The sequence below is a fragment of the Lethenteron reissneri genome, chromosome 61 (assembly GCF_015708825.2).
Source record: "Lethenteron reissneri isolate LAM-NWPU_2019-01 chromosome 61, ASM1570882v1, whole genome shotgun sequence".
Classification (NCBI taxonomy): Eukaryota; Metazoa; Chordata; class Hyperoartia; order Petromyzontiformes; family Petromyzontidae; genus Lethenteron; species Lethenteron reissneri.
In genome coordinates, this window is record NC_083839.1 from 6,552,164 (window position 1) to 6,576,786 (window position 24,623).

The 24,623-nt window shown below is 50.8% G+C and overlaps 1 protein-coding gene across 2 annotated transcripts; it reads left to right on the forward strand.

Annotated features, from left to right (window-relative positions):
* Window positions 1–22,922, forward strand: LOC133358332 (zygotic DNA replication licensing factor mcm6-A-like). 2 transcript variants are annotated; one of them, XM_061576601.1, is made up of 18 exons: window positions 1–233; window positions 2,959–3,105; window positions 3,209–3,322; window positions 4,260–4,347; window positions 5,129–5,290; window positions 5,886–6,051; window positions 6,590–6,735; window positions 7,059–7,209; window positions 7,603–7,744; window positions 8,021–8,162; window positions 8,392–8,499; window positions 8,739–8,894; window positions 10,047–10,175; window positions 10,308–10,469; window positions 12,190–12,310; window positions 20,444–20,680; window positions 21,023–21,162; window positions 21,634–22,922. In XM_061576601.1, the coding sequence occupies exons 1-18, from the start codon at window positions 136–138 to the stop codon at window positions 21,757–21,759; spliced, it is 2,535 nt and encodes an 844-aa protein (XP_061432585.1). In that variant the 5' UTR covers window positions 1–135; the 3' UTR covers window positions 21,760–22,922. The 2 variants fall into 2 exon arrangements, with proteins under 2 accessions (XP_061432585.1, XP_061432586.1); XM_061576602.1 differs by having other exon boundaries at window positions 12,190–12,309; window positions 20,452–20,680.
* The last annotated feature ends 1,701 nt before the right edge of the window (window positions 22,923–24,623 follow it).

The following is a 24,623-nucleotide window of genomic DNA, read 5'->3' on the forward strand; positions in this document are numbered from 1 at the left end:
TTGGCGCGAAATCGCCTGTGCGGTGACGAAAGAGATCAACGCGGCGATTCCATCTTTCTCGTCTCCTCCAACCTCGTCTCCTTCACCACCTCCTCCACCTCGTCTCCTCATCAACCTCCTCGGCCATCGCGAGCCATGGATGTGCAGGAGCCTGTTCAGGGCCACGCTGGCCAGACGGTGAAAGATGAGTTGGCCGAGAAGTGTCAGAAACTCTTCCAAGACTTCCTTGAGGAGTAAGTGGGGCCTCTAAAAAGCTCTCGTGTCACTCCACTGCTTGATGAATGACCTGGTGCCGTGTTAACCCATTTCAGGTTTACTCCGTATTCTTGTGCAGGGAAATTGAGTTGTCAGGTCCATAGGGCCCGTACAGCCGTTTCAATACAGGCACACACAAATAAATGTGTCTTTGTGTTTCTCCCTTGTGATGGGACTTTGTAGAGTGAACGTTGATATTTATAAGGGTACGGGGTGGCCAATAAGGTATTTAATTGGTCTGTAATAAGGTAGGCACTGATCAGGGGTTGACAGGTGTGAGAGTGTGGGTGAGTGTAGTAGTGGTGAGTGTACTAGTGGTGAGTGTAGTGGTGAGTGAGTGTAGTGGTGAGTGAGTGTAGTAGTGGTGAGTGTAGTGGTGAGTGAGAGTAGTAGTGGTGAGTGTAGTGGTGAGTGAGTGTAGTGGTGAGTGAGTGTAGTGGTGAGTGAGTGTACTAGTGGTGAGTGTAGTAGTGGTGAGTGTACTAGTGGTGAGTGTACTAGTGGTGAGTGTAGTAGTGGTGAGTGTAGTGGTGAGTGAGTGTAGTAGTGGTGAGTGTAGTGGTGAGTGAGAGTAGTAGTGGTGAGTGTAGTGGTGAGTGCTAGTGGTGAGTGAGTGTAGTAGTGGTGAGTGTAGTGGTGAGTGCTAGTGGTGCTGATTGTCGATTTGGTCGTGTGTGTCTCCCTTGTCATGGGACTTTCTATGATGAACGTTGATATTTATAAGGGTACGGGGTGGCCAATAAGGCTTTTAATTGGTCTGTAATAAGGTAGGCACTGATCAGGGGTTGACAGGTATGAGAGTGTGTGGGTGAATGTAGTAGTGGGTGAGTGTAGTGGTGAGTGCTAGTGGTGAGTGTAGTAGTCGTGAGTGTAGTAGTGGTGAGTGCTAGTGGTGAGTGCTAGTGGTGGTGAGTGTAGTGGTGAGTGTAGTAGTGGTGAGTGTAGTGGTGAGTGAGTGCTAGTGGTGAGTGCAGTACTTTAGTAGTGGTGAGTGCTAGTGGTGCTGATTGTCGATTTCTTTGTGTGTGTCTCCCTTGTCGTGGAACTTTCTATGATGAACGTTGAAATTTTTAAGGGTACGAGGTGGTCAATAAGGTCTTTAATTGGTCTGTAATAAGGTAGGCACTGATAAGGGGTTGACAGGTATGAGAGTGTGTGGGTGAGTGTAGTAGTGGTGATTGTCGATTTGTTCATGTGTGTCTCCCTTGTCATGGGACTTTCTATGATGAACGTTGAGATTTCTAAGGGCACGGAGGCTGACGAAATCATATCTGAATTGGTCTGTAATAAGGTAGGGGCACTGATAAGGGGTTGACAGCTTATGGAGGAGTCTGACCGCACAAGTAACTTCACGACGCGCCGCGAGTGTAAGAAGATTTTATTTGCCGCTGATGTTTAAATCGTGACACTGGAATTAAGTTTCGTTTGCGTGAGCGGTCTCAGTCACTAACGTGGCAAATGGAACTCGGGTTGCATATCTGTTAATCCCTTATCAGTGCCCGAACTAACTTATTACAGACCAATTCATACCGTATTGGTCACCCCGTGCCTCTTATAAATATCAACGTTCATCTTACAAAATCCCATCACAAGGGAGAAACACAAGCAAATAGACAAATATCATGTTGCTAAACAAAAACTGTTTTATGTATTTATTTTGACAATTGGTGTCAATGATGCTGCTTATGATCTTGCACGCCGATGCTGCTGTTTGCTTGATATGTGGATGCACAACACAATGCTACGGGGAATCGCTACTGTCCAGAGGTTAAAAAAGCTGTCCCATTACTTTTTTTATTTGGCCGTACGATTTTTTGTTATTGAAGCAGCAGCAGCAGCTGTGGGCTGCATAGGGAGCGGGGGTGTTTGTGTCGAGGGAGACCATAAAGTAACTACTGTATTCATGTACAATACAACTCCACATAGTGTATGTTGAACTTCTTTCACACCATACGTAGCCAACCGTGCTCATCGGAGGTGCGGCGGAAGGCCAACAAACTAAACACAAAAAGCTATTAGAAAGAAATGAGTTTCAATCGAGTTGATTCAAAAGTGCATAGCTCCAGTGGCTTCCTAATATCGGAAGGAAGAGCGTTCCAGATGGCCGCAGAAGCTTATCTGAAAGCGCACGATGCAGTCACCGTTTTTGTTCGATGGCTTCGCCACAAGCAGCTGTGAGGAAGACCCCAGTTCGCGTGATGGTTTATGCTCCTTGATGAGATCAGCAAGGTTTCGTGGTTCATTTGTGGCAAGCCTAAGTAATTTTTCACCTGGCTAAATGAACTGTAATAACATTGGTGGGGAAATAAGATTTTTTTTATTATTATGTCATGAGAAATCGTATCGTGGGGGAGTTTGGTCTGGTTGGCTTGGAGCACAAGTCGCTCTCATTGACTGAACGAATGATAGGGGTGGGGACGTTTCCTCTGCCGGCGTTGCAGCGTGTTTTCGCTCGTAAGCGCTGATTTTATTTTTGGTAAGCATTTTTCCAGGACAAAGAGCACACTATAACTAATCAGCATTCTAATACAGGGTCGTGTTAATAGAGGTCTGCCTGTAAAATAAAACACATTGATGAGCACCACACCCCATGCTTGCCCCTCACCCTCGCTCACCCGTGCCCTTCTCAAGCTCACCGTGCCCCTCGCTCACCCGTGCCCCTCGCTTGGCACGACCCTTTTGTCCGTCTCCTCTGCGGAGCAGGTTCCAGACGGCAGAAGGCGAGAGGAAGTATGTTCGAGACGCCGAGGAGCTTGGCCGCCCCGAGCGGAACACGCTGGTGGTGGACTTCACGGACCTGGAGCAGCACAACCAGCAGTTGGCCACCACTGTACAGGAGGATTACTACAGGTGCCACTGGCCGTCCCACCAATTATCAGAGAACCAACCAATTTCCAGATTGAGCCAGCCGATTCTCAGACGGCGTAACCTGCCGTGTGTCTGTGTGCCGCAGGGTCTACCCCTACCTGTGCCGTGCCATCCGTAACTTTGCCCGCGACCACTGGAAGGACATCCCGCAGGCGAAGGAGTTTTACGTGGCCTTCACGGAGGTGCTCGCCAGACACAAGTGGGTGCTGCGTGCTTCTCCCTCTGCGTACCTCCCAGTGTCTCAAACGGGCAACGCTGCTCTAGCCCAACCCTGCCCTTGTCTCCCTTAACATGGTTCGAGTGCATCTGTCAGCAAGTGTCAGCGGTGCTGCGTGTTAGTTTTCCCAACGATTATTGTAACACGTCACTTCTCACTAAAAGCTGCAGATGAATATTCTGACTGGGTCTGTGATCGTGAAGTTCGGTGAGTGATCGGCTTCCTGCTTTATTAAGAAGAAATTCGACTTGTAACTTGCACAATTTTGCAAACAGACTCAAGCGACCTGAAGTTTGTCGATGTTCTTTATTGATGTCATGCGAGTGTAGCATTGCAGTAGTCGAGTCGGGAACTCAGAATCATAATATTTATTTATAGTGGAGGAATCCGATGAGCTGTAAAGTTATTTTTCACCGATATCCACTAGGGGCGGGTAAGAACGTTACAACAACAAACAATACAAAACACGATAATAGTGCAAAGTACAAAAAGGTAAAATAAATCACCCAAATACATACAAATAAAACTAAACTATCCCCATGATGGTGTTGGCTACAGTGGTCAGGAGTGTCGGACGGATGTCCCGCAGAGCTCTTGAGGTGGTAACGTCATGCACTCACTCGACTGTCTACTGAGAGATATTGGATGAGTTCTCCCACTGAGGATTTTAAGCGCGGGAGAATGGCCGATGGTGGAGCCAGTGATGGACAATGCTTGAGGAAGTCTGGCTTCCGGCCAATAAAGGCAGTCGTGGTGACCGCATTGTGTTGAGCCAGCGGTGGGTTTCCTGCAGACCGGCTCCTGCTGTAGAACGGTGCTAGAGTTGCCGTCGGCGTCCCAGTCCTGCGAAGAGAGAGAGAGAGCAGAGACGCAGCCGTTTGACTCGGGTCTAAGAGCTTCCTTTTTGTCTTCTCTCCAGGATCCGAGAGCTGACCACCACCAAGATTGGCACCCTGCTGCGCATCAGTGCGCAGGTTGTGCGCACGCACCCCGTGCACCCCGAGCTGGTAAGAGGCCCTGCCTGGCCAGCGACAAGCGGCGCGTCCGACTCCGTAACGATTTTACAGAGCCTTATAATTGTAGTTTTTGGTGAACGTGCAGTTTCCCAAAAAGTTAGCAAACCCATCCCAGTTCCGTCGCAGTTGCGCTGTGAGCGTGACTGGACGAGATGGCCGTTTGTAACTCTTGCAGAGCCAGTGTGACGCTTCACGTTGTCGAACTGCCCACAGAAAGCGATTATCGCAGAGCGACTTTCGAGATCCCTTGGGTCCACAATAGTAGGAGGCAGCAGATTTCTCACCCACCCTGTCGCCAACAGTAATGTTTGTCATGTGACAGTCAGCCTGTCAATTTTTTAATTCTCAGAGCTGGAATAATTTCCCAATTTAGTACAGAACCAGATTTTATTTGATGCTTTGTGCGGTTGTTGGTGACCAGTGGAAACTGAATCGGTTTATTCACAGGGAGCTGCCTGGATTTGAACCCAGGATCTCGGCGGTGCCCAGTTTGCATTGTGACCTCTGAGTGACAGGACCATCTCCCACCGACATTTGACTGCCAGAGCAAACAGGGAAAAGTTGGCTGTGAATCCAACAGTCCTCGTGTAACATTGTGGATTCACTATCGATCCAGAGCCTTGGAAGTACCCATTTCGGCCTTAAGATTCTAGAATGCATCGTTCATTGGTTTATCGCTCCACTCAATCGAGCTACGGCGGTGCTCCCGAGTTGCGGATCGTGGCTCCTGCGTGTTTGCTGATGGTGCTGTGGGTGCCTGGGCCTTGTCCAGGTGAGCGGCACCTTCCAGTGCCTCGACTGCCAGTCGGTGGTGCGTGACGTGGAGCAGCAGTTCAAGTACACGCAGCCGACCATCTGCCGCAACCCCGTGTGCGCCAACCGACGCCGCTTCCTGCTCGACACCAACAAGTCGCGCTTTGTCGACTTCCAGAAGGTGGGGGTGCCTCTCCTCCCCCCCCACCACCGCCAATGCTACGACGTCCGCACGGCGGCAGGGGGGGGGGGGCGGCGTGTGGGATAGTTGAATGCGTCTGTGCAAGGAGACGTTAACTCTTAGACGGACAATAAGATGGTGCAGATCTTGGGTAGTGGAACCAATGTGTTCCTCCTTGTACAGTGCCGGCCTTAATAGGCGCTCGCTAACAATACTCGCCTAAACAGTCTGTTCCAGACTACACGGATGATGTTTGTGTGTTTCGTGTGGAGCGGTAGTGTAGCGTATGGCGCGCTGCACTATGAACCCGGCGACCCGAGTTGGGTTCCCTCTCATGGCCAACACCAGTGACGATTATCTGAACCGGTCCTGGGCCTCACCTAGGTCGACTTAGCCTCAAATGAGTACCTGGCGAAGTGTGTGAAAACATCGCCACTGGGCAGACAAAAGGCGGCCGGGCGTGGTGCTGGCTACCCACCTCCTCGTGTACCGTGCCGGCCTTCATAGGGGCTACTCTCTAACACGGGGGATCTTTGTCTCTTGGCAAGTGCGGTGGTTGACGGTGGTACGTGCGTGTGTGCCGCGCGTGGTGCAGGTGCGCGTGCAGGAGACGCAGGCGGAGTTACCGCGGGGCAGCATCCCGCGCAGCGTCGAGGTGGTGCTGCGCGCCGAGGCGGTGGAGACGGCGCAGGCCGGCGACCGCTGCGACTTCATCGGCACGCTCATCGTGGTGCCCGACGTCGCGCAGCTCTCCACGCCAGGTCGCTCGCCCGACCCTTACAAAATTGTTGGGAAACAATTAACCCGTAAAAACAAAGTTTTTCACTGAAAATCCTTTATATGCGTGGCGGCTAGAGTCCTCTGGCTTGAGATGGCTGCCACCTATGGGTCAGATGATTGTCTGCCAGTATTAAGCAATTGGTAATTAAATATAAAAAAAATTGTCCTATAAAGTGTAACATTTTGGGGAAAAAATTTCACGAACATTAATTGTCACGCACAACGAGTCTGTGTGGAAAATGTCAGTTCGATTGGATCACGGGAAGTGGGTTAAAAAACGACCGAAAGATTTGCACGGTCCTAAGCTAGCAAGCAAGCGAACTTAATGTAAAGGATTTTAAAAAAGAGCCGCCTTGCACACAAACCGAAAATCCCGCGCAATTAGATTTTTTTTTTATATATAGCGTGTTCTTGATTAAGCGCCGTCTGCGCCGCGCAGCTCGCCGTCTCTCGTGCCCCGCTGACCGCCTGCGACACGTGGCTCCCCCCCCCTGGCTGTGACGTGCGACCTCGGTGCAGGTGTTCGTGCCGAGACGAGCTCGCGGGTGACCGGGCGCGACGGCTTCGAAGCGGACGGCGTGCGTGGCCTCAAGGCGCTGGGCGTGCGCGACCTCTCCTACCGCCTGGCCTTCCTCGCATGCCACGCAGAGGCCACCAACCCCCGGGTACATCGATTGGTGCCGCGTGCGGTCGCGTCGGTCGCGCCGCGGTGTTTGCCGTTGCGTCGATCGCCGTCGTGTTGATCGCCGTCGTGTTGATCGCCGTCGTGTTGATCGCCGTCGTGTTGATCGCTGTCGTGTTGATCTCTGTCGTGTTGATCGCTGTCGTGTTGATCGCTGTCGTGTTGATCGCTGTCGTGTTGATCGCCGTCGCGTCGATCGCCGTCGCGTCGATCGCCGTCGCGTCGATCGCCGTCGCGTCGATCGCCGTCGCGTTGACCGCCGTCGTGTTGACCGCGCTACGCGTGGCGTCTCTGTCGTTGGCGCAGTTTGGAGGCAAGGAGATCAGAGAGGAGGACCAGTCGGCCGAGAGCATCAAGAACCAGATGACGGTGGCCGAGTGGGATAAGGTGTTTGAGATGAGCCAGGACAAGAGCCTCTACCACAATCTGTGCTCCAGCCTCTTCCCCACCATACACGGTGCGTCCCGATAATCCCACTAATCCCACTAACACCGCTAACCCCGCTAACCCAGCGCGCGCGTCCGGAGGTGATCCGAGCGACCGCTGGGAGGCCGAGTGACCCGACGAGATGTGGACTGTGAAATGCGCTTGTGTTGAATGTGGAGCGATCGATGTGGGAAGGGGGGGGGGGTTGGTCCGCGACTTCATTTCGACCAAGTGTGATGTCTGCAATGGATTAGTTGACGGACATGGCGACAGTGATGACGGTGGACGCGACGGGTGACGGTGAGCGTAGATGGGGGTCTCGGGGGGGGGGGGGGGGGGGGGGGACATCACGCGTGCGGGCGAGCGGCGGGGGGCGTGGGATACGATCGCTGATGTTGACGAGGGTGGCGACGTGGGCCTGCAGGCAACGACGAGGTGAAGCGCGGCGTGCTGCTCATGCTGTTTGGCGGGGTTCCCAAGAAGACGCTGGAGGGGACGTCGCTACGTGGAGACATCAACGTGTGCGTGGTGGGGGACCCCAGCACGGCCAAGAGCCAGTTCCTCAAGTGAGTGCGCGGGCACGTGACACTCAGTGTGTTGGATACTGGGTGTTGCACGCCGCGCCACGTACGTGTGACGCGCTGTGCGTGTGTGACGTTGCTGTGTGTGACGTCGCTGTGCGTGACGTCGCTGTGTGTGACGTTGAGTGCGCGTGACGTCGCTGTGTGTGCGTGACGCGCTGTGCGTGACGTCGCTGTGCGTGTGTGACGTCGCTGTGTGTGACGTCGCTGTGTGTGACATCGCTGTGTGTGACGTCGCTGTGCATGCGTGACGCGCCGCAGGCACGTGGAGGAGTTCTCCCCGCGCGCCGTCTACACGAGTGGCAAGGCGAGCAGCGCTGCGGGCCTCACGGCGGCCGTGGTGCGCGACGAGGAGTCGCACGAGTTCGTCATCGAGGCCGGCGCGCTCATGCTCGCCGACAACGTGAGCTTCCTCGCTCGCACCGGCACTCGCCTCTCGCTCGCGGCCTCGAACGACTTGCCGGCGTGGAGACGGAAGGCGGCCGGTTGCGGTGGCGGTGGCGGCACTGCCCTGTCATCCCCCGTGCCGGCCCACGAAGGCGCTCGATGACGGCGCTTGCCCCGACGGCCTGTGTGCGCCGCACAGGGGATCCTTTGCCATTTTGGTTGTACGTGTGTGCGCGCGCGTGCAGGGCGTTTGCTGCATCGACGAGTTCGACAAGATGGAGCCGCGTGACCAGGTCGCCATCCACGAGGCCATGGAGCAGCAGACGATATCCATCACCAAGGCCGGGGTGAAGGTACGTGTCCCGGGTCCGTTAGCTGCACATCGTCAACTCATCCCTTCGCGGCCGATGAAACGAGTGCCACGCTACGGGTTCTAGCGGCGGGCGGAAGAGCCCGGTCCCCTCCGAGGGGGGGGATGGTCAAGTTGTAGGCAGTTTCAAAACCGCTCCCCGCCAGGGTTTTGAGTGTGGCCGCCCCGTTTGTGGTTCCATCTCGCGCCGACATCCGCTCGTTGTGACCCCGACCCCCGCAGGCGACGCTGAACGCTCGCACGTCGATTCTAGCGGCCGCCAACCCCGTGGGGGGTCGCTACGACCGCGCCAAGTCCCTGAAGCACAACGTCAACCTGTCGGCGCCCATCATGTCCCGCTTCGACCTCTTCTTCATCCTCGTCGACGAGTGCAACGAGGTGGGAGGCGTCCCCAGCACCCACCCCCCACACGCGTGCTTGCCCCCAACCGCTCGTGCAAGCTACGCGGGGGATCTTTGTCTTTTACTAGTGCTTGGCGTGTTATGAAACCGGTGACCCGAGTTCGATTTCCCCGCCACGCTAATACCGACGACGTTTACCCCAGCTGTCCCGTGATCGGGGGGGCGGCTCTCTTGCGCGTACGCTCGCGACCTCGTTGCTGACAACTCGGAACGTGAAATGTTCCTGCTGCTTCTCCGCGCGGGGAAATCGGCCCTACGCATTCCCTTGTTCACGCGGATTTCCCGTTGTGCAGATTCCCTGTGACAACGGGGTTCGAGAGTGAGGGCCATTGTGCAAGGTCACGCTTGTGTGGGGCCCGTACATTCTTGGACGCCCAGACCCTGGTCGCAGACTCAGGGGTATGAATGATACTTGTTCATTGTCTACGACGAGGCTATTATGACCGGTTAAGTGCCACGGCTCTAGAGCGAGTGGTTCGCAATCAGAAGATTGCGAGTTCACAGCCTAGTCTTGGGGTTGACTCTTCAGCTCATCGTCAATCCGCGGGTCAATAATGCGAGTACAACTTTTTTCTTCTTCTTGGTTCTTTCCGTAAAGTCACGTAGAATTGAAATAATAAAATAATAAAAATAAAACATAATAAAATAATTCTCACGACGTTTCGGCCACAACGCAAGTAGCCGTCCTCAGGTGGAGAACAGGTCTGTCGAGGAGACAGTCTGAATGACAAGCCCCAGGCTTGGAGCGACTATTTAAGCTGGGATGGAGGGGCGAAGAGCGCCTTGACAACATTATTTGCATATCAAGAGGAATTTAGCATATTTATGGGAAATGCAGATATGCGATTAGTACTAATTGTGAAATGCGTAGGAGGTTTGGCGAGGGGTTTAAAGTCATTATGCCCGTGCATTATGCAGGATTAGCAGCATCAAAGGGAAGGGATAGGGGTAGCATTAATAAAGGGAAGGAGTGTTAATAGTATGTAGCTGCAGTAACTACTTTGTTCATCGCCGGCTCGGGTTAACGCAAGATGAGCGCACCGCCTCAATGGCAATTTGAGTCCCTCTGGACTCTCGTTCACTGCCCTTGACACGGCCATCACGAGCATGCTTGCACGTGCGCACGTAGGTGACGGACTACGCCATCGCGCGCCGCATCGTGGACCTGCACTCGCACAAGGAGGCAGCGGTGCAGCGCGTGTACTCGCTCGAGGACATGCGCCGCTACCAGCTGTTTGCCCGGCAGTTCAAGCCCAAGGTGCGCCACCCACCCCCCACCACACCACCCTTTCCTCCACCCACCGCTCCCCTCCCAGCCGCCCACAATCCCCGACGGTCGCGGCATCTGAAGCGTGCGTCGGCCCGTGTCGTCCCGTGTCGCCGCGCGCAGATCACCAAGGCGGCCGAGGACTTCATGGTGGAGCAGTACAAGCGGCTGCGCCAGCGCGACAGCTCGGGCATCACCAAGTCGGCGTGGCGCATCACCGTGCGCCAGCTGGAAAGCATGATCCGCCTCTCCGAGTCCATGGCGCGCATGCACTGCTGTGACGAGGTGCGGCGGTGCTGGTGGTGGTGATGTTGTTGCAAGTGGGTTAGTCCCACAACTTTGGCAGCTTCTGAGTGTTAGATTATACACTGGTCAACACACTTTTTCTGGCATAAGGTTATTCCAACGGTTTTAAGGTAATTTTGGTGGTGCTGATTCCAAATCTGGCATCAGTTTTTGTCTATCCCATCAGGTTTTTGAGATATCAAATATTGCATTTTCAATAAAAACTGCAGAAGAAAAATATTAAATAAATGTGGATATCTACATAAAATTATATTATAAACAAACTATCCTAAAAATACAGCACCATCCTAAAAATACAGCACCATATTTTAACACTAAAGCAGTCACTGACTCGCAACAACTTGCAATCATAAGTGACAGAGTTAATTTCGGGCAAAATCAATGAAAATGGGGTATGCCGATAGCATAAAATGAGATGTGATAGAGCAAATCTGAGATCAGATTTGTAATCGGCACCCTGAAATTAGTCTAAAACATCTTCTTGGTTCTTTCAGTAAAGTCACGTAGAATGGAAATAATAAAAATAAAACATAAAATAATTTTCACGACGTTTCGGCCACAACGCAAGCAGCCGTCCTCAGGTGTAGAACAGGCCTGTCTCTTTTATTATTTCCATTCTATGTGACTTTACCGAAAGAACCAAGAAGATGAATCCCTGCAGTCACGAAAGCTTTAAATCGAAATAGTCTAAAACAGCTGCAAAAGTCCAGGCCAGAAAAAAAAATTCTTTTTTTTGTTGACCAGTGTTATTTTTGCTACTGTGTTAATGTCCAAATGGTACGCCACTTTTGTTGAACTATCGTTTGTGGTCAGGTCGCTTTTGAAAAATCGGTGAATACCTCGGGTGGGCATTGCCTGGCAGGATGGAGATGGTTTTAGTGTTGTATTTGTTTGCGTTTGTGTGATTTGTTTACTTTTTACTTTGCACTCCTTTCGTGTTTTTGTGCTGTTGTAACGTTCTTACCCGCCCCTACCCGGCCCCTACTAGGCATGTGTGAAAAAGAGCTTCATAGCTCATCAGATTCCTCCAGGAGAAATATTCTGATTCTGGAATATCATGCGGTGTTTTCCAAATTATCCTCGTAACACACACTTTGGGGTGTCACTTCCAATGTTGCTGTCACTGGAGAGAATCTGACCTCGTTAGGAATTGGTCAGTTAAGTTGACACACGCACACACGAGTGACTGGAGCGTGACCAATCCCGTTGTGGATGACAAAGTTAGTTCTTTACGCGTACGTCCTAACACCGTGTAGCTATTTCATTAGCATTTCCTCCCTCCATGAGAAATGTGTATCAATAATTTATCTCCCGATCACGGCCGCAATTGGTTGCCGTATCGTGCCTCACAGTGAAAGTCGTAAGTTAAACCAGTGACCGCCCACGTCTTTTCCAGTGTCTTGTTACACACGCGCGTTGCAAGTTCTATTGTGTTATGATTGTTATTGGGATCAAACATCGAAATGGAAATTTTTGCACTTTCTGTGCACAGCATGGGAGGACGGGTTGCGCTTTTTCCGTAAGATTTTATTGTTTTCGTACGTGATGTTCAGATTTGTGTGCAATGAATTTTAGGTGTATCTTGTAATTGTGTTGTTTGTTGCGGTTGAACTCAAATCAAGAGCCAAATGGCTCACAGGGTAAAATCCTGATAAATGTAACTGAACTGAAACTGAAGCTGCGTCTCTGGGGGCTTTAGGTGCAGCCCAAACACGTGAAGGAGGCCTTCCGTTTGCTCAACAAGTCGATAATCCGTGTGGAGACGCCCGACATCAACCTGGATCAGGACGAGGACTACCATGCGAGCGAGGAGGCCTCAGGTCAGCGCTCCATGCCGCCTTCACCACCCCAAGCGGGAAGCAACGGTGCCATCACCATCATCAAGACCACCATCATCATCATCAAAACGACCATTGCCATCATCAAAACCACCACCACCACCATTGCCATCACCAAAACGACCACCACCATTCCCATCATCAAAACGACCACCATTGCCATCATCAAAACCACCACCACCACCATTGCCATCACCAAAACGACCACCACCATTGCCATCATTAAAACCACCACCATTGCCATCATCTAAACGACCACCATCATTGCCATCATAAAAAGGACCACCATCATTGCCATCATCAAAACGACCACCACCATTGACATCAAAACGACCACCACCATTGCCATCATTAAAACCACCACCATTTTCTTGGTTCTTTCGGTAAAGTCACGTAGAAGGGAAGTAATAAAATAATAAAAATAAAACATAATAAAACAATTCTCACGACGTTTCGGCCACAACGCAAGCAGCCGTCCTCAGGTGAAAACCAGGTCCGTCGAGGCGACAGAGTCTGAATGAAACAGCACACGAGCTTGGAGCATATATATAAGCTGGGCGCATTGACAAAGGAATTTGCATATCAAAAGGAATTTAGCATATTTATGGGAAATGCAGGAATGTGATTAGTACTGCATATGCATGTGCATTATGCAGGATTAACAGCATCAAAGGGAGCTGCAGTTACTGCTGCTGCTGCAGTTGCTGCTGCTGCAGTTTCTGCTGCTGCTGCAGTTTCTGCTGCTGCTGCAGTTGCTGCTGCTGCTGCAGTTGCTGCTGCTGCTGCAGTTGCTGCTGCTGCTGTTACTGCTGCTGCTGCACTTGCTACTGCTGCTGCAGTTGCTGCCTTATCCATTTTAATATAACACTATGTATTATTCTACCCACCCTAATGTGTATCACACTGCTATATGTTTACTATACAATTACGACACCATACATTACTCTGCACACTGCACCATGCCAGTGAGTGGAACGCGGTCTGAAAGTCACCGTAAACGTGAACACAATCAGTTAAGATCCGAAATGGTTTATTACGTCCTTCCAATGATTGCTAAGCCAGAATCCATCTTCTCGGTTGAAATTGTCTCTGTGTTTGTATATGTGGATCGCCTCATGAACGAATCTCTCATGATAGCCAGATGGCTTGCAGAGAACCTCTGTCTTGGAGAAGTCAATATCATGTGAGCCCACTGAGTTGTAACAGTGATCTGCCACGGCTGAGGTGTTTGTCCTACCGTGTTTCAGGTCTGCCTTATGTTCACGGATGCGGTCCGAGACATGTCGTTTGGTTTCTCCAATGTAACTGCTACCACAGAGGCAACTTAGTTTGTAGACGCCAGGGTACTGTATTTTTCGATTTAAAGCTTTCGTGACTGCAGGGATTCATCTTCTTGTTTCTTTCGGTAAAGTCACGTAGAAGGGAAGTAATAAAATAATAAAAATAAAACATAATAAAACAATTCTCACGACGTTTCGGCCACAACGCAAGCAGCCGTCCTCAGGTGAAAACCAGGTCCGTCGAGGCGACAGAGTCTGAATGAAACAGCACACGGGCTTAGAGCATATATATAAGCTGGGCGCATTGACAAAGGAATTTGCATATCAACAGGAATTTAGCATATTTATGGGAAATGCAGGAATGTAATTAGTACTGCATATGCATGTGCATTATGCAGGATTAACAGCATCAAAGGGAGCTGCAGTTACTGCTGCTGCAGCAGTTGCTGCTGCTGCAGTTTCTGCTGCTGCTGCAGTTGCTGCTGCAGTTGCTGCTGCTGCTGCACTTGCTGCTGCTGCTGCACTTGCTGCTGCTGCTGCACTTGCTGCTGCTGCTGCAGTTGCTGCCTTATCCATTTTAATATAACACTATGTATTATTCTACCCACCCTAATGTGTATCATACTGCTATATGTTTACTGTACAATTACGACACCATACATTACTCTGCACACTGCACCATGCCAGTGAGTGGAACGCGGTCTGAAAGTCACCGTAACGTGAACACAATCAGTTAAGATCCGAAATGGTTTATTACGTCCTTCCAATGATTGCTAAGCCAGAATCCATCTTCTCGGTTGAAATTGTCTCTGTGTTTGTATATGTGGATCGCCTCATGAACGAATCTCTCATGATAGCCAGATGGCTTGCAGAGAACCTCTGTCTTGGAGAAGTCAATGTCATGTGAGCCCACTGAATTGTAACAGTGATCTGCCACGGCTGAGGTGTTTGTCCTACCGTGTTTCAGGTCTGCCTTATGTTCACGGATGCGGTCCGAGACATGTCGTTTGGTTTCTCCAATGTAACTGCTGCCACAGAGGCAACTTAGTTTGTAGACGCCAGGGTACTGTATGTCTGGAACCACATCTTTTACAGACGGGACCAGATCACGGATTTTATGTACTGTGTTGAATCGGACCTGGATCTTGTGTTTAATCAGGATTTTGGAGATCTTTTTTGTGACCCCAGCAATGTAGGGTAAGGTGATGGTCTTGAAAGGCTCCTCAACAGGATCCTTCTTGATGGTTGGAGTGATGGCTTTGCGGATTGTGTAGTCGGAGTAACCATTAGCCTTAAGAGCTTCGGCGTACGTGTTTGAGTTCACTGGAAATGTGTTCATGGTCGGAGATGCATTGGGCTCTATGATATAGAGTCTTGATGAGGGAATTCTTCTGGGATGGATGGTGGTGGGAATCCGGTTTTAGATAAGCATCCGTGTGGGTGGCTTTCCTGTAGACAGAGTGGCTCATTGAACCATCAGGTCTCCTTTTGATTAGGACATCCAAAAAGGGTAGCTTGCCATCATTTTCGACTTCCATGGTGAATCTGATGGCTGGGTGTATGGAATTGATGTGGTCGAGAAATTGGTCTAGAGCAGGCCGGCCATGTGGCCAGATGACAAAAGTGTCGTCTACGTACCTCTTCCATAAGGTCGGGCGTAGAGTGGCAGTCTGGATGGCGTCCGTCTCAAATTTCTCCATGAAGATGTTGGCTACAACCGGAGATAGGGGGGAGCCCATTGGGGTGCCCTCAATTTGCTTGTAGAAGGTTCCATTCCAGGTGAAGTATGTATTGGTTAAGCAGTGTCTCACCAGGGGGGGTACCCCAGCATTCAGTCCTTGATGAACCAAGTCTTCAATGATTGCGATGGTGTCAGGCACAGGCACCTTGGTGAACAAGGAAACCACATCAAAACTGACAAGCAGGTCGTCTGGGGACAGGGCAATCCCCTTGATTGTCGATACCAGGTCAGTAGAGTTTAGTACTGCAGAGGTGGTTTTTCCAGTGAAAGGCCGTAGGATTTCGGACAAAAAACGAGCCAGTTTGTAAGTGGGGGAGTTGATAGTAGAGACAATGGGACGAAGAGGTGTATCTTCTTTATGTATCTTTGGCAAGCCGTACAATCTTGGTGGCCTGGCTGCAGAAGGTTTCAACGAGAACTGTTTGGTCTGATCAATTAATGCGGTTGAAGCAGAAATGATGTTGTTGGTTTTGGAGACGAGGCTGTTGGTGGGGTCTCTTTTTATTTTTGTATAGCTGCCATCGTTGAGTAGTTCTTGAATTTTGTTGTTGTATTCTATTTTGTCCATGATGACAGTGGCATTGCCTTTGTCGGCTGAGAGGATGACAATGTCATCCCTCTTTTTTAATTGAGCTAATTCAAAACGCTCATCTTTGCTGATGTTGCTAGCTGGCATCTTAGCGTTTTTGAGGGTTACAGAGATTTCAGATCTTGCTACGTCTGCAGCGATGTGACTCAAGCCCTTGAGAGCTACATCTACTCGAGCAATTATATCATTAACTGGTATGTGTCTAGGTGTGACTGCAAAGTTTAGTCCTTTAGCTAAAACGGATTTCAAACCTTCAGAAATAGGACTGTTACTGCGATTAATTACGACTTTGTTAACATCTAGCTTTTCAATGTGTGGGTCCGGTTTCTTGTTTGAGAGGCGGTTGAATTTGGAAATCAAGTTGTCCTTACATTTAGTCGACATAGCGGCAGCTGAAGAGGCAGTCATTTTTTCCACATGTTCCCAATCCGATGTGGACATTGTTACACTCAAAGATAAGTGTGATTTGTAGAGTGTCTTGTCTAACTGATCTAGTTCGGTGCGCGTAAGTCTGATTTTCTCTGAGATAAGAGCTAAGCTAGTTCTAGACAGAATTCGTTTCGCATTAGAAGAAGTTACAGCAGCAGATGTTAGTGTAAATGCGTTTGGTATTACCTTAGTCGCGGCATCTCTTCAGAAAGGTGAGAGACTCGATTAGCTGAGCCTTCTTATCCCGGAGCTTGTTGAAGGATCTCAAAGTTATGTGGAAACCCTCCCCGTAGAGGCGGTTAAATTTCGATTTAAAGCTTTCGTGACTGCAGGGATTCATCTTCTTGGTTCTTTCGGTAAAGTCACGTAGAAGGGAAGTAATAAAATAATAAAAATAAAACATAATAAAACAATTCTCACGACGTTTCGGCCACAACGCAAGCAGCCGTCCTCAGGTGAAAACCAGGTCCGTCGAGGCGACAGAGTCTGAATGAAACAGCACACGAGCTTGGAGCATATATATAAGCTGGGCGCATTGACAAAGGAATTTGCATATCAAAAGGAATTTAGCATATTTATGGGAAATGCAGGAATGTGATTAGTACTGCATATGCATGTGCATTATGCAGGATTAACAGTATCAAAGGGAGCTGCAGTTACTGCTGCTGCTGCAGTTGCTGCTGCTGCAGTTTCTGCTGCTGCTGCAGTTGCTGCTGCTGCTGCAGTTGCTGCTGCTGCTGTTACTGCTGCTGCTGCACTTGCTGCTGCTGCTGCAGTTGCTGCCTTATCCATTTTAATATAACACTATGTATTATTCTACCCACCCTAATGTGTATCACACTGCTATATGTTTACTATACAATTACGACACCATACATTACTCTGCACACTGCACCATGCCAGTGAGTGGAACGCGGTCTGAAAGTCACCGTAAACGTGAACACAATCAGTTAAGATCCGAAATGGTTTATTACGTCCTTCCAATGATTGCTAAGCCAGAATCCATCTTCTCGGTTGAAATTGTCTCTGTGTTTGTATATGTGGATCGCCTCATGAACGAATCTCTCATGATAGCCAGATGGCTTGCAGAGAACCTCTGTCTTGGAGAAGTCAATATCATGTGAGCCCACCGAGTTGTAACAGTGATCTGCCACGGCTGAGGTGTTTGTCCTACCGTGTTTCAGGTCTGCCTTATGTTCACGGATGCGGTCCGAGACATGTCGTTTGGTTTCTCCAATGTAACTGCTACCACAGAGGCAACTTAGTTTGTAGATGCCAGGGTACTGTATGTCTGGAACCACATCTTTTACAGACGGGACCAGATCACGGATTTTATGTACTGTGTTGAATCGGACCTGGATCTTGTGTTTAATCAGGATTTTGGAGATCTTTTTCGTGACCCCAGCAATGTAGGGTAAGGTGATGGTCTTGAAAGGCTCCTCAACAGGATCCTTCTTGATGGTTGGAGTGATGGCTTTGCGGATTGTGTAGTCGGAGTAACCATTAGCCTTAAGAGCTCGGCGTACGTGTTTGAGTTCACTGGAAATGTGTTCATGGTCGGAGATGCATTGGGCTCTATGATATAGAGTCTTGATGAGGGAATTCTTCTGGGATGGATGGTGGTGGGAATCCGGTTTTAGATAAGCATCCGTGTGGGTGGCTTTCCTGTAGACAGAGTGGCTCATTGAACCATCAGGTCTCCTTTTGATTAGGACATCCAAAAAGGGTAGCTTGCCATCATTTTCGACTTCCATGGTGAATCTGATGGCTGGGTGTATGGAATTGATGTGGTCGAGAAATTGGTCTAGAGCAGGCCGGCCATGTGGCCAGATGACAAAAGTGTCGTCTACGTACCTCTTCCATAAGGTCGGGCGTAGAGTGGCAGTCTGGATGGCGTCCGTCTCAAATTTCTCCATGAAGATGTTGGCTACAACCGGAGATAGGGGGGAGCCCATTGGGGTGCCCTCAATTTGCTTGTAGAAGGTTCCATTCCAGGTGAAGTATGTATTGGTTAAGCAGTGTCTCACCAGGGGGGGTACCCCAGCATTCAGTCCTTGATGAACCAAGTCTTCAATGATTGCGATGGTGTCAGGCACAGGCACCTTGGTGAACAAGGAAACCACATCAAAACTGACAAGCAGGTCGTCTGGGGACAGGGCAATCCCCTTGATTGTCGATACCAGGTCAGTAGAGTTTAGTACTGCAGAGGTGGTTTTTCCAGTGAAAGGCCGTAGGATTTCGGACAAAAAACGAGCCAGTTTGTAAGTGGGGGAGTTGATAGTAGAAACAATGGGACGAAGAGGTGTATCTTCTTTATGTATCTTTGGCAAGCCGTACAATCTTGGTGGCCTGGCTGCAGAAGGTTTCAACGAGAACTGTTTGGTCTGATCAATTAATGCGGTTGAAGCAGAAATGATGTTGTTGGTTTTGGAGACGAGGCTGTTGGTGGGGTCTCTTTTTATTTTTGTATAGCTGCCATCGTTGAGTAGTTCTTGAATTTTGTTGTTGTATTCTATTTTGTCCATGATGACAGTGGCATTGCCTTTGTCGGCTGAGAGGATGACAATGTCATCCCTCTTTTTTAATTGAGCTAATTCAAAACGCTCATCTTTGCTGATGTTGCTAGCTGGCATCTTAGCGTTTTTGAGGGTTACAGAGATTTCAGATCTTGCTACGTCTGCAGCGATGTGACTCAAGCCCTTGAGAGCTACATCTACTCGAGCAATTATATCATTAACTGGTATGTGTCTAGGTGTGACTGCAAAGTTTAGTCCTTTAGCTAAAACGGATTTCAAACCTTCAGAAATAGGACTGTTACTGCGATTAATTACGACTTTGTTAACATCTAGCTTTTCAATGTGTGGGTCCGGTTTCTTGTTTGAGAGGCGGTTGAATTTGGAAATCAAGTTGTCCTTACATTTAGTCGACATAGCGGCAGCTGAAGAGGCAGTCATTTTTTCCACATGTTCCCAATCCGATGTGGACATTGTTACACTCAAAGATAAGTGTGATTTGTAGAGTGTCTTGTCTAACTGATCTAGTTCGGTGCGCGTAAGTCTGATTTTCTCTGAGATAAGAGCTAAGCTAGTTCTAGACAGAATTCGTTTCGCATTAGAAGAAGTTACAGCAGCAGATGTTAGTGTAAATGCGTTTGGTATTACCTTAGAGTCGCGGCATCTCTTCAGAAAGGTGAGAGACTCGATTAGCTGAGCCTTCTTATCCCGGAGCTTGTTGAAGGATCTCAAAGTTATGTGGAAACCCTCCCCGTAGAGGCGGTTAAATTTCGATTTAAAGCTTTCGTGACTGCAGGGATTCATCTTCTTGGTTCTTTCGGTAAAGTCACGTAGAAGGGAAGTAATAAAATAATAAAAATAAAACATAATAAAACAATTCTCACGACGTTTCGGCCACAACGCAAGCAGCCGTCTTCAGGTGGAGAACAGGTCTGTCAAGACTCTATCTACTTGACAGACTCTGTCTACTTGACAGACTTGTTCTCCACCTGAGGACGGCTGCTTGCGTTGTGGCCGAAACGTCGTGAGAATTATTTTATTATGTTTTATTTTTATTATTTTATTACTTCCCTTCTACGTGACTTTACCGAAAGAACCAAGAAGATGAATCCCTGCAGTCACGAAAGCTTTAAATCGAAATTCTCAAGGTTGTCGTGGAATCGCGACGTGAAATTTCAACCTGTAACGCGCAATACAGTGATCGCAGACAAGATAGAAGGGCAGCAGCGGCGGCCGCAGTCAAGTGGCGAGCCGGTGATACCAACAATTTCCCAAGCTCTACGGTCCCCTATATATATTGAGATGTTTTCAACCAATTGATGAGTTTGTGTGTGAGGAAACCAGAGCACCGGGAGAACACCCACGCACGTGATGGGGACAACTTTCTATCCCGTACAGATCAAACAGGTGGAGGTTAGCGTGGTACCGCCTTCTCCTCGGTGCTTGATCGCGGGCCGCGTGCATAGCCACGAGCTGGAATATACACGCGGAGTTGCCGTTTCGCAACCAGAATGTTCCGCAACAGACTTTTCTGACTTTGTGGCACCACCCCCGCTCTCCCAGACGGCGTCGACGGCGTAAACGGCGTAAACGACGGCATAAACGACGGCGTAAACGACGGAACGAACGGGGGAACGAACGGGGGAACGAACGGCTCTGTGCACGCGGCCGACCCTGAGAGTCCCCCGCAAAAAGTGGGGGCCGCCCCCCCCACTCCCGCCAAGGCCTCTCTCCGTCTCTCCTTCAGCGAATACCGGCGCCTCTCCAACCTGCTGGTGCTGCACCTGCGCCGCATGGAGGGTAATGATTACGACGATGGCGGTTTGCTTTTGGCGAAACGCCCTCCCCAGTGCACACGGTCACGCGGCGCTACCCGTTCCCCTGGTACCTCGTTGCTCGCCACACGTGCGCCCCCCCCCCCCCTGATGCCCTCTCTGGGAATGAATCCTGGCCCTCGGTGGCCCCTTGGTAGAATGGTCTCAGTATGACGAGGTCTTGCTGATCGTGTGGTGCTGGGCTTGGTGGTTACAGCGATGTGATGTGCTGGTTGTAGTGATGTGGTGGAAGTTGTGTGCCGTGTGCATGACTAAGCTGTGTGCTTAACTACCAGCGGTGTGCGTGACCGTGCGTGTTGCCCCGCAGAGCTGGAGGATGTGTCGGTGCGCAGGGGGGAGCTGGTGGAGTGGTACCTGAAGGAGATTGAGAGTGAGATCGAAACCGAGGCTGAGCTGGTCACCAAGAAAACCGTCGTGGAGAAAGTGATCTACCGGCTAGTGCACTATGTGAGTAACAACAACTGCCATTCGCCACTAGGTGATGGTGACATCACCACGGCGTTTGTGCCAGGCTAGGTACACTTTAAGGCCACGTGAAGTGTTGAATGCCCACTGACTGAGATGACTGGCTGATGCACCACCTGTGCCCTCTACTGCTCCAAATTGCTGCGTTGTATCCGCCCGGCGCTCTGCTCGTTGTTGTGAGCGTCGCTCTCTTTTGCCCTCCGTTGTTGTTGGAGGGCGACTACCTCCAACTGCCCCGTGGAATCCTTCGCGGGCCTCCGCCACAGAGCTCCACCATGCTCGCCGCCACCACTCGCCACTAACCGCCGCTGCATCACTACTGCGCAGCACATTTGAATGTACACATCTACGTGTGTGACTTCCTGCGTGCGTGTTTGTGATTGCACAAGTATGTGATTGCACATGTGTATGTCTGTATGTATCTGTATGCGCGCGCGTGCGTGCGTGCGTCAGGATCACGTTCTGATCGAGATCGCTCAGACCGGGCTCGGACAGCGGCGTCGAGGCGAGGGCGACGAGGTGGTGCAGGAGGAGGACCCCTTCCTCGTTGTCAACCCCAACTTCGTCCTGGAGGACTGAGGAGACCCCGCTCCACCTCTCCCCTCCACTCGCCGACACGCGCCACCTCCACCCACTTGCTACGACCAACTCCTCCGCACGCAGCCTCCACCTCCCGCTGAAGCCCTTCTCTCTCCTAATTAACCCCGACTTCTCCACCCACTGTCTTTCCGTGCGGTGCGGTCAGCCGTCGAACCTCATGGCTTTGCTCTGCAGCGCCGTTGGTACCGCGAGTGGCCGCGTTGCGTGCCGAGCGAGCAGCAGAGGCAGTGACGTTGGCTGATGCAGGACCGCGTGGGCACGACCGCGTTGCGTTGTGCAGGGCAGGTGGTCTGCCACGAATGGCGCGTGTGGCTGTGTGTAGTGTGGTGCGTCGTGTGGGTGCGTAGTGTCGTATCGTCGTGCAGCGGTTAGCGTGTTGTGATACGAACCCGGCGACCCGAATTCGATTCACGCTCGCAGCCAACACGAGTGAGGATTATCTGAACCGGTAGTGGGCCTCCCCTAGGGCCACTCAGCCAAAAATAAGGGATTCGTGCGGTGTGTGGACATCGCTAGTAGGGGACAAAGGCGGCCGTTTGTGGTGCTGGCCACCCACCCTCCCCCCTTCGTGTGCCATGCCGGCCTTCATAAGTGCTCGCAAACAGCACTTGTCCCAACAGTCTGCTCAGACTATGTTGGGAAAGCATCGTATCGCAGTGTGTGCGCGTGGTTCGTTGCGGACTGAAGGTGTTGTGATTCACGCGCTGCGTTCACAGTCCTTGCAGCCCGATTTAATGATGTGCCTGGCCGCAACGCAGAAATGTTGAGTGGCGAGCGGAGTTTGACCCGGCTTGGGCCTCTCCGAGATTGACTCGAAAACGAGCACTGGGTATGTTCGGTATTGTTCTGTGGAGCCCATGGCTGCAGGGCGTTTTTTGGCCAAACTGCCCCGTCGTGTGTCGTGCCAGCCTTTCATAGATGATGCCCTCTCTCTGACTGTGCTCGCCCTTGTATTCTACAAGGCCAGACCTGGATGTTTTTTCTCTGCGTCTCTGCTTCTGATTGACGTGGCCACGTGTTGCTTTGTTTGTTTCGCGTCTTCGTTGTGATTTCCTGGGTCACTGCACCAATGCGTGACATGTTACCTGTCCCGGTTGTCTGTATTCGAGTTTGTTTTTTTCAACTGCAGTTTCAAGTAATAAAGGCACACGATGCAGCCATAGACACAATCGTTATTTTTTTTTTAAATATCAGTGGAACCCTACATCCTACAGACTCCAGCCATATACCTACCGTTCGACTTGTCTCACCGAGACACTTTTAAGGCTACATAGAACTTGTTTTAAATACCATTTTGCTTTTTTAGGCTTCTCAATTGTTTTCTCTTTCATTTCCAGAGTCCCAATGCCACTTCCAGGAGTCGGAATTCCACATCGGGGGGTCCGAATTGCAACGGCATGGAATTGGGACTCCCGAAATAGCTGTAACTCTATTTAGGGTTAGGGCTTTCGGGTGAGGTGACTACGTGTGGATTCAGATTAGGGTCAGAGCTATAGGGTTGAGATGGTTATATGTGCACTGCAGGTTAGGGCTATAGGGTTGAGGTGGCTATGTGCACTATAGGTTCTACAAAAGTCACGTGATGCCCTCTTGCGGGCAAATGCACAACTGCAGCTTCTCCAATGCAAGGAATAAAATAACTGAACAACAGCCTCCACATAATGTGAGTGGTCCTACTCATTCCATCAGCTGCACAAACTGCATCTCATCAACTGCATTGATTCAACACAAGCAAACACCCTGAACAGGCTTGGTCAGCAGTCGGGCTTGCTTGAACGAGCACTGGAGAACTGCCAGATGTTATTGGCAGGCAACCAACTCTTCGATGTGGGTCCTAGTTTAGCAGTGGCCTGGCCCTGCTGCTACCAGCTGCAGTGCACGGAGACGCAGCACCCTCCCGTGGGGGAATCTGTGGCTGCAGATTAGTGGAGTGGAAGCTGCGTTGGAAGCGGTGCACGAACGCAATTGACAGCAAAACACACTCGACACATTCGTCAATAACATCGTGTAGGTCTTAAGAGAATGACTACCAGCGACCAGAGGTCGCAACCGGGTACCCGATACGTACCCGGCTGGGTACGGGTACCCGTTTGCGACCCTGGTGCGGCCGGGTAAGGGTAGGCCATGAGTCACTGGTGAGTAACTGTCGCTCATTTCCCAACGTCTTGTCTCTTCTCACAATTCAAGTTCCTAGAATCAACCCACCTGCGCCTGCAACATGGCTTCATCCCAGAGGTCGCAATCAGGTACCCGATACCCGTACCCTACCCGGATACGGGTAGGGTACAGGTACCCGTTTGCGACCCTGGTGCGGCCGGGTACGGGTAAGGAATCACAACCCGTTTGCGACCTCTGCCAGCGACCCTTCGGAAAGTGGTCCTGTCCAAAACAGCGTCTCGTTACTTCACCAGCGGGCAACAACCTTTCGGCCCAGTAGCCGGGTTGGTTCGTGGCTTCGTCCCGTGACCTCTTGGTGGTGATGGCAGTGGAAATGGGACTTGAACCCTGGGATGAGGAGGCGGCCTCGTTCGCTTAACAACCGAACCAACACGGACACCCGCCCTGGCACGGTCGCCGTGGTGACGTCCCCGTCACTTAGTTGCGAATGGCGGGTATTAACACATTCCTGCTGCGGAGGGAGCTGGTAGGAACGTCGGGTTGCTCGGTCAATGGCCTGCAGGGTCAACGGCGGCGTGGTGTATTCCGCAAATATGCCCGACTGTGAGGGCGGGCACAAGCCGGCGTGAGTAGGTTAAACGTTGAGTTTTATAAGGGCACCACGGGGTGAACAGACCCTCCCCACCCAGCCCCACCCCGCCCCTCTCTGCACGACGGACGGACGG